The sequence below is a fragment of the Oncorhynchus clarkii genome, unplaced genomic scaffold (genome assembly GCF_045791955.1).
Source record: "Oncorhynchus clarkii lewisi isolate Uvic-CL-2024 unplaced genomic scaffold, UVic_Ocla_1.0 unplaced_contig_110_pilon_pilon, whole genome shotgun sequence".
Taxonomy (NCBI): domain Eukaryota; kingdom Metazoa; phylum Chordata; class Actinopteri; order Salmoniformes; family Salmonidae; genus Oncorhynchus; species Oncorhynchus clarkii.
The window spans coordinates 71,163-81,732 of record NW_027258026.1 but is presented as its reverse complement, the minus strand read 5'-3'; the positions used below and the strand labels follow the sequence as shown (position 1 = coordinate 81,732).

Genomic DNA, 10,570 nt, shown 5'->3' with positions numbered 1-10,570 from the left:
CCAACTAGTCAGCCATGTTCTTTTATAGTTAAATGATAATGGTCAGCCACCTCGGTAGCTTGCTAGCTGAAACATTGAAGCTCTTTAGACTCGTTCATGTATATTATCCACTGTGTTTTAAACTCACTTATGTCGTCTAGCTAGTTATCCCATTTAATTTCATATGTACTTTGTTGTTATTAGTCAGCTAGCTGGCTGGTTTAGTTCACTAGCCTAGATAGCTAACTGTTAGCTAACATCCCCGACCATGAGTTCACTAAGCTACTCTCCTCCAGCTAAAGAAGAGGAGGTCTGCTGGACGGAGAAAGAGGGTCTGTGGCTGAACGTTGTTGTGAAAGAGGAGAAGGAAGAGGAGGATGTCACTGAAACAAAATTAGAGGATGAGGATGTTGCAGTGAAAGAAGAGAAAGAGGAGGCTCCCGTTTTTGGAGTGAAGGAGGAGGGAGAGATAACTGTCATATTGGAAGAAGAAGAGGAGGATACTGGACATCTGATTAACCCCAGTAAGTAACTTACTGTCTTAAAACAGAAACACCCACTGCAGTTGTTGAACTAAAGGGAAAAGTCGCGCGGTAACAGAGTCGCGCTCTCACTATCAAATCAATATTTATTATACAGCACATTTCAGACATTTAATGCAACAGAATGAGAAAAAAAAACAGAAATATTTACTGCCCAACAAACAGAGGATCAAAAAGCCAAAGAGTAACAATAAAAACATAACTACTTTAAAGGAAAATCAAAGCTGAAAAGGTGTGTTATTAAAATATATTTTAAATATGTCCACAGTTTCGGCCCCCCTCAGGTTCTCTGACTGGTTAGTTCAGAGTCTGGGGGTATAGTAACTAAAGGCTGCCTCTCCATGCCTCTTGGCCCCCCTCAGGTTCTCTGACTGGTTAGTTCAGAGTCTGGGGGTATAGTAACTAAAGACTGCCTCTCCATGCCTCTTGGTCCCCCTCAGGTTCTCTGGCAGGCTAGTTCAGAGTCTGGGGGTATAGTAACTAAAGACTGCCTCTCCATGCCTCTTGGTCCCCCTCAGGTTCTCTGGCAGGCTAGTTCAGAGTCTGGGGGTATAGTAACTAAAGACTGCCTCTCCATGCCTCTTGGCCCCCCTCAGGTTCTCTGACTGGCTAGTTCAGAGTCTGGGGGCATAGTAACTAAAGGCTGCCTCTCCATGCCTTTTGGCCCCCCTCAGGTTCTCTGACTGGCTAGTTCAGAGTCTGGGGGCATAGTAACTAAAGGCTGCCTCTCCATGCCTCTTGGCCCCCCTCAGGTTCTCTGACTGGCTAGTTCAGAGTCTGGGGGTATAGTAACTAAAGGCTGCCTCTCCATGTTTCTTGGTCCTAGACTTTGGGATTATAAAAATGCCCATATCTTCTTTTTATAATCAGAGCCAAGTCTTGCTCTTGTCAACCCTTCTTCTTCTTCTTCTTCATGTGACTTTTCACATGAAGAAGCTGTATCGCTGCCTTTCGCAGGTCAGAATGTGATTTTGCACATTTTGGTCACTCCCCCCTATAGGATCCTACACCATCCCACTACTTTGGCCCTATAGGATCCTACACCATCCCATCCCACTACTTTAACCCTATAGGATCCTACACCATCCCAGCCCACTACTTTAACCCTAAAGGATCCTACACCATCCCACTACTTTAACCCTAAAGGATCCTACACCAGCCCACTACTTTGGCCCTATAGGATCCTACACCATCCCACTACTTTAACCCTGAAGGATCCTACACCATCCCACTACTTTAACCCTAAAGGATCCTACACCATCCCACTACTTTAACCCTAAAGGATCCTACACCAGCCCACTACTTTGGCCCTATAGGATCCTACACCATCCCACTACTTTAACCCTGAAGGATCCTACACCATCCCACTACTTTAACCCTAAAGGATCCTACACCAGCCCATTACTTTGGCCCTATTGGATCCTACACCATCCCACTACTTTAACCCTGAAGGATCCTACACCAGCCCACTACTTTGGCCCTATAGGATCCTACACCATCCCACTACTTTAACCCTAAAAAATCCTACACCATCCCACTACTTTAACCCTAAAGGATCCTACACCATCCCACAACTTTAACCCTAAAGTATCCTACACCATCCCACTACTTTAACCCTAAAGGATCCAACACCATCCCACTACTTTGGCCCTATAGGATCCTACACCAACCCATACCACTACTTTGGCCCTATAGGATCCTACACCAGCCCACTACTTTGGCCCTAAATGATCCTACACCAGCCCATCTACCTGGGAGGATGGAACCCCGTCTCTCCAAACAATAAATAAAGTTTAGGGTAGAGAGCATCTTTCAGCTGTCCTTTTGCATTTATTGGTGGAAAGAAGAATGGATTGCCCGGACGTCAAGTGAATGTCTCAGTCTGACTTGAGAGTACTGACTGACTTAAACGCTGTGTTCTCAGGTATATTGCTACAATCAATTGACATTGATGTGGTCCTACTCTTTCTAAGTCAAATGAAAACACTACCAGTTCGCTAAATTACTCCTAAGTCCATTGTCATTATTACATTCACACTGTTTTCTATCACCAGGTTCTTAAATGTTGTGAAAACGGGTTCATCATATTGATCACAACTACCTCGGTTTACAGCCTGGTCTCACAGACTAGACGTAACATAGTAAAAAATACATCAACTACCTCGGTTTACAGCCTGGTCTCACAGACTAGACGTAACATAGTAAAAAATACATTAACTACCTCGGTTTACAGCCTGGTCTCACAGACTAGACGTAACATAGTAAAAAAATATATCAACTACCTCGGTTTCCAGCCTGGTCTCACAGACTAGACGTAACATAATCTCCCTTAATTAAACATTTCCAAATATATATATTTTTCTGTAGTGCTTTGATCAGTTTCTACACTTCAACATCCCATGAAAATTAATATTTTAAAAAAACATTATTTGAAGCTTTACATGTATAGTTATATGGTTTTTAGTTAAGGTAAGACAGACTGACATGATCAAATAAAACATATATAAATATATTTCAATCTGTATGTAACTAGGCAAGTCAGTTAACAACAAATTCTTATTTACAATTACGACCTCCTGCGGGGATGGGGGCTGGGATTAAAAATAAATTAAATAAAAATATAGGAGTAAACACACATCACGACAAGAGAGACACCACTAAATAAAGAGAGACCTAAGATGACAACACAGCAGCACAAAACATGGTACAAACATTATTGGGCACAGACAACAGCACAAATCCGGCGCCGACAGAGATGGCCGCCTCGCTTCGCGTTCCTAGGAAACTATGCAGTGTTTTGTTTTTGTACGTGTTATTTCTTACATTAGTACCCCAGGTCATCTTAGGTTTTATTACATACAGTCGGGAATAACTACTGAATATAAGACTGTATCTTGCCTATGCTGCTCTGTACCATCACTCATTCATATATCCTTATGTACATATTCTTTATCCCCTTACACTGTGTACAAGACAGTAGTTTTGGAATTGTTAGTTAGATTACTTGTTGGTTATTACTGCATTGTCGGAACTAGAAGCACAAGCATTTCGCTACACTCGCATTAACATCTGCTAACCATGTGTATGTGACAAATAAAATTTGATTTGATTTGGAAATGGCAAGAAGGTAGAGACAACAATATGTCAGGTGAAGCAGTCACAACTGTGAGTAAGAATAAAATAAAATAAAAATAAAGAAGAACCCTGGAATGAGTAGGTGTTCTAGAACGTTTGATCAGCAGTGTAAATGCATCATACAATCATATCAGTCTGTCTTACCTTAAACCATATAACATAACAATATACACTGCTCCAAAAAATAACGGGAACACTTAAACAACACAATGTAACTCCAAGTCAATCACACTTCTGTGAAATCCAACTGTCCACTTAGGAAGCAACACTGATTGACAATACATTTCACATGCTATTGTGCAAATGGAATAGACAACAGTTGGAAATTATAGGCATTTAGCAAGACACCCCCAATAAAGGAGTGGTTCTGCAGGTGGTAACCACAGACCACTTCTCAGTTCCTATGCTTCCTGGCTGATGTTTTGGTCACTTTTGAATGCTGGCGGTGCTTTCACTCTAGTGGTAGCATGAGACGGAGTCTACAACCCACACAAGTGGCTCAGGTAATGCAGCTCATCCAGGATGGCACATCAATGCGAGCTGTGGCAAGAAGGTTTGCTGTGTCTGTCAGCGTAGTGTCCATAGCATGGAGGCGCTACCAGGAGACAGGCAAGTACATCAGGAGACGTGGAGGAGGCTGTAGGAGGGCAACAACCCAGCAGCAGGACCGCTACCACCTCCTTTGTGCAAAGAGGAGCAGGAGGAGCACTGACAGAGCCCTGCAAAATGACCTCCAGCAGGCCACAAATGTGCATGTGTCTGCTCAAACGGTCAGAAACAAACTCCATGAGGGTGGTATGAGGGCCCGACGTCCACAGGTGGGGGTTGTGCTTACAGCCCAACACCGTGCAGGACGTTTGGCATTTGCCAGAGAACACCAAGATTGGCAAATTCGCCACTTGCACCATGTGCTCTTCACAGATGAAAGCAGGTTCACACTGAGCATGTGACAGACGTGACAGAGTCTGGAGACATCGTGGAGAACGTTCTGCTGCCTGCAACAGAGTTCTATAAACTCTGACCGCTGGTTATTAGCTCTATTAGTTAATGTTCTATAAACTCTGACCACTGGTTATTAGTTAATGTTCTATAAACTCTGACCACTGGTTATTAGTTAATGTTCTATAAACTCTGACCACTGGTTATTAGCTAATGTTCTATAAACTCTGACCACTGGTTATTAGTTAATGTTCTATAAACTCTGACCACTGGTTATTAGTTAATGTTCTATAAACTCTGACCACTGGTTATTAGCTAATGTTCTATAAACTCTGACCACTGGTTATTAGTTAATGTTCTATAAACTCTGACCACTGGTTATTAGTTAATGTTCTATAAACTCTGACCACTGGTTATTAGTTAATGTTCTATAAACTCTGACCACTGGTTATTAGTTAATGTCCTATAAACTCTGACCACTGGTTATTAGTTAATGTCCTATAAACTCTGACCACTGGTTATTAGTTAATGTTCTATAAACTCTGACCACTGGTTATTAGTTATATTAGTTAATGTTCTATAAACTCTGACCACTGGTTATTAGTTCTATTAGTTAATGTCCTATAAACTCTGACCACTGGTTTTTAGTTAATGTCCTATAAACTCTGACCACTGGTTATTAGTTAATGTTCTATAAACTCTGACCACTGGTTATTAGTTATATTAGTTAATGTTCTATAAACTCTGACCACTAGTTATTAGTTAATGTTCTATAAACTCTGGCCACTGGTTATTAGTTATATTAGTTAATGTCCTATAAACTCTGACCACTGGTTATTAGTTAATGTCCTATAAACTCTGACCACTGGTTATTAGTTAATGTTCTATAAACTCTGACCACTGGTTATTAGTTATATTAGTTAATGTTCTATAAACTCTGACCACTGGTTATTAGTTAATGTTCTATAAACTCTGACCACTGGTTATTAGTTATATTAGTTAATGTTCTATAAACTCTGACCACTGGTTATTAGTTCTATTAGTTAATGTCCTATAAACTCTGACCACTGGTTTTTATTTAATGTCCTATAAACTCTGACCACTGGTTATTAGTTAATGTTCTATAAACTCTGACCACTGGTTATTAGTTATATTAGTTAATGTTCTATAAACTCTGACCACTGGTTATTAGTTAATGTTCTATAAACTCTGACCACTAGTTATTAGTTAATGTTCTATAAACTCTGGCCACTGGTTATTAGTTATATTAGTTAATGTCCTATAAACTCTGACCACTGGTTATTAGTTAATGTTCTATAAACTCTGACCACTGGTTATTAGTTAATGTCCTATAAACTCTGACCACTGGTTATTAGTTATATTAGTTAATGTTCTATAAACTCTGACCACTGGTTATTAGTTAATGTTCTATAAACTCTGACCACTGGTTATTAGTTAATGTCCTATAAACTCTGACCACTGGTTATTAGTTAATGTCCTATAAACTCTGACCACTGGTTATTAGTTAATGTTCTATAAACTCTGACCACTGGTTATTAGTTAATGTCCTATAAACTCTGACCACTGGTTATTAGTTAATGTCCTATAAACTCTGACAACTGGTTATTAGTTATATTAGTTAATGTCCTATAAACTCTGACCACTGGTTATTAGTTAATGTCCTATAAACTCTGACCACTGGTTAATAGTTAATGTCCTATAAACTCTGACAACTGGTTATTAGTTATATTAGTTAATGTCCTATAAACTCTGACCACTGGTTATTAGTTAATGTCCTATAAACTCTGACAACTGGTTATTAGTTATATTAGTTAATGTCCTATAAACTCTGACCACTGGTTATTAGTTATATTAATGTTCTATAAACTCTGACCACTGGTTATTAGTTAATGTTCTATAAACTCTGACCACTGGTTATTAGTTCTATTAGTTACTGTCCTATAAACTCTGACCACTGGTTATTAGTTATATTAATGTTCTATAAACTCTGACCACTGGTTATTAGTTAATGTTCTATAAACTCTGACCACTGGTTATTAGTTCTATTAGTTACTGTCCTATAAACTCTGACCACTGGTTATTAGTTAATGTTCTGTAAACTCTGACCACTGGTTATTAGTTATATTAGTTAATGTCCTAGAAACTCAGATCACTGGTTATTAGTTAATGTTCTATAAACTCTCACCACTGGTTATTAGTTAATGTCCTATAAACTCTGACCACTGGTTATTAGTTAATGTCCTATAAACTCTGACCACTGGTTATTAGTTAATGTCCTATAAACTCTGACCACTGGTTATTAGTTAATGTTCTATAAACTCTCACCACTGGTTATTAGTTAATGTTCTATAAACTCTGACCACTGGTTATTAGTTAATGTCCTATAAACTCTGACAACTGGTTATTAGTTATATTAGTTAATGTTCTATAAACTCTGACCACTGGTTATTAGTTAATATTCTATAAACTCTGACCACTGGTTATTAGTTATATTAGTTAATGTTATATAAACTCTGACCACTGGTTATTAGTTAATGTTCTATAAACTCTGACCACTGCTTATTAGTTATTTTCCTATAAACTCTGACCACTGTTTATTAGTTAATGTTCTGTAAACTCTGACCACTGGTTATTAGTTATATTAGTTAATGTTCTATAAACTCTGACCACTGGTTATTAGTTAATATTATATAATCTCTGACCACTGGTTATTAGTTAATGTCCTATAAACTCTGACCACTGGTTATTAGTTAATGTTCTATAAACTCTGACCACTGGTTATTAGTTATATTAGTTAATGTTCTATAAACTCTGACCACTGGTTATTAGTTATATTAGTTAATGTCCTAGAAACTCAGACCACTGGTTATTAGTTAATGTTCTATAAACTCTGGCCACTGGTTATTAGTTAATGTTCTATAAACTCTCACCACTGGTTATTAGTTAATGTCCTATAAACTCTGACCACTGGTTATTAGTTAATGTCCTATAAACTCTGGCCACTGGTTATTAGTTAATGTTCTATAAACTCTGACCACTGGTTATTAGTTAATGTCCTATAAACTCTGACAACTGGTTATTAGTTATATTAGTTAATGTTCTATAAACTCTGACCACTGGTTATTAGTTAATATTCTATAAACTCTGACCACTGGTTATTAGTTATATTAGTTAATGTTCTATAAACTCTGACCACTGGTTATTAGTTAATGTTCTATAAACTCTGACCACTGGTTATTAGTTAATGTCCTATAAACTCTGACCACTGGTTATTAGTTAATGTTCTGTAAACTCTGACCACTGGTTATTAGTTATATTAGTTAATGTTCTATAAACTCTGACCACTGGTTATTAGTTAATATTATATAATCTCTGACCACTGGTTATTAGTTAATGTCCTATAAACTCTGACCACTGGTTATTAGTTAATGTTCTATAAACTCTGACCACTGGTTATTAGTTCTATTAGTTAATGTCCTATAAACTCTGACCACTGGTTATTAGTTAATGTCCTTTAAACTCTGACCACTGGTTATTAGTTAATGTTATATAAACTCTGACCACTGGTTATTAGTTATATTAGTTAATGTCCTATAAACTCTGACCACTGGTTATTAGTTAATGTCCTAGAAACTCAGATCACTGGTTATTAGTTAATGTTCTATAAACTCTCACCACTGGTTATTAGTTAATGTCCTATAAACTCTGACCACTGGTTATTAGTTATATTAGTTAATGTTCTATAAACTCTGACCACTGGTTATTAGTTAATGTCCTATAAACTCTGACCACTGGTTATTAGTTAATGTCCTATAAACTCTGACCACTGGTTATTAGTTAATGTTCTATAAACTCTCACCACTGGTTATTAGTTAATGTTCTATAAACTCTGACCACTGGTTATTAGTTAATGTCCTATAAACTCTGACAACTGGTTATTAGTTATATTAGTTAATGTTCTATAAACTCTGACCACTGGTTATTAGTTAATATTCTATAAACTCTGACCACTGGTTATTAGTTATATTAGTTAATGTTATATAAACTCTGACCACTGGTTATTAGTTAATGTTCTATAAACTCTGACCACTGCTTATTAGTTATTTTCCTATAAACTCTGACCACTGTTTATTAGTTAATGTTCTGTAAACTCTGACCACTGGTTATTAGTTATATTAGTTAATGTTCTATAAACTCTGACCACTGGTTATTAGTTAATATTATATAATCTCTGACCACTGGTTATTAGTTAATGTCCTATAAACTCTGACCACTGGTTATTAGTTAATGTTCTATAAACTCTGACCACTGGTTATTAGTTATATTAGTTAATGTTCTATAAACTCTGACCACTGGTTATTAGTTATATTAGTTAATGTCCTAGAAACTCAGACCACTGGTTATTAGTTAATGTTCTATAAACTCTGACCACTGGTTATTAGTTAATGTCCTATAAACTCTGGCCACTGGTTATTAGTTAATGTTCTATAAACTCTCACCACTGGTTATTAGTTAATGTCCTATAAACTCTGACCACTGGTTATTAGTTAATGTCCTATAAACTCTGGCCACTGGTTATTAGTTAATGTTCTATAAACTCTGACCACTGGTTATTAGTTAATGTCCTATAAACTCTGACAACTGGTTATTAGTTATATTAGTTAATGTTCTATAAACTCTGACCACTGGTTATTAGTTAATATTCTATAAACTCTGACCACTGGTTATTAGTTATATTAGTTAATGTTCTATAAACTCTGACCACTGGTTATTAGTTAATGTTCTATAAACTCTGACCACTGGTTATTAGTTAATGTCCTATAAACTCTGACCACTGGTTATTAGTTAATGTTCTGTAAACTCTGACCACTGGTTATTAGTTATATTAGTTAATGTTCTATAAACTCTGACCACTGGTTATTAGTTAATATTATATAATCTCTGACCACTGGTTATTAGTTAATGTCCTATAAACTCTGACCACTGGTTATTAGTTAATGTTCTATAAACTCTGACCACTGGTTATTAATTCTATTAGTTAATGTCCTATAAACTCTGACCACTGGTTATTAGTTAATGTCCTTTAAACTCTGACCACTGGTTATTAGTTAATGTTATATAAACTCTGACCACTGGTTATTAGTTATATTAGTTAATGTCCTATAAACTCTGACCACTGGTTATTAGTTAATGTCCTATAAACTCTGACCACTGGTTATTAGTTAATGTCCTATAAACTCTGACCACTGGTTATTAGTTAATGTTCTATAAACTCTGACCACTGGTTATTAGTTATATTAGTTAATGTCCTATAAACTCTGACCACTGGTTATTAGTTAATGTTCTATAAACTCTGACCACTGGTTATTAGTTAATGTCCTATAAACTCTGACCACTGGTTATTAGTTAATGTCCTATAAACTCTGACAACTGGTTATTAGTTATATTAGTTAATGTTCTATAAACTCTGACCACTGGTTATTAGTTATATTAGTTAATGTCCTATAAACTCTGACAACTGGTTATTAGTTATATTAGTTAATGTTCTATAAACTCTGACCACTGGTTATTAGTTAATGTTCTGTAAACTCAGACCACTGGTTATTAGTTAATGTTCTATAAACTCTCACCACTGGTTATTAGTTAATGTCCTATAAACTCTGACCACTGGTTATTAGTTAATGTCCTATAAACTCTGACAACTGGTTATTAGTTATATTAGTTAATGTTCTATAAACTCTGACCACTGGTTATTAGTTAATATTCTATAAACTCTGACCACTGGTTATTAGTTATATTAGTTAATGTTATATAAACTCTGACCACTGGTTATTAGTTAATGTTCTATAAACTCTGACCACTGGTTATTAGTTAATGTTCTGTAAACTCTGACCACTGGTTATTAGTTATTGTCCTATAAACTCTGACCACTGTTTATTAGTTAATGTTCTGTA

The 10,570-nt window shown here is 36.4% G+C and overlaps 1 protein-coding gene across 1 annotated transcript in view; it reads left to right on the top strand.

Annotated features, from left to right (window-relative positions):
• The first annotated feature begins 247 nt into the window (after positions 1-247).
• LOC139394563 (zinc finger protein 420-like) overlaps positions 248-10,570 on the top strand; it is a 29,441-nt gene continuing 19,118 nt past the window's right edge. Inside the window, exon 1 of the mRNA XM_071142659.1 lies at positions 248-503. Coding sequence (XP_070998760.1) covers positions 248-503 — 256 coding nt within the window. The remainder of the gene's footprint in view (positions 504-10,570) is intronic.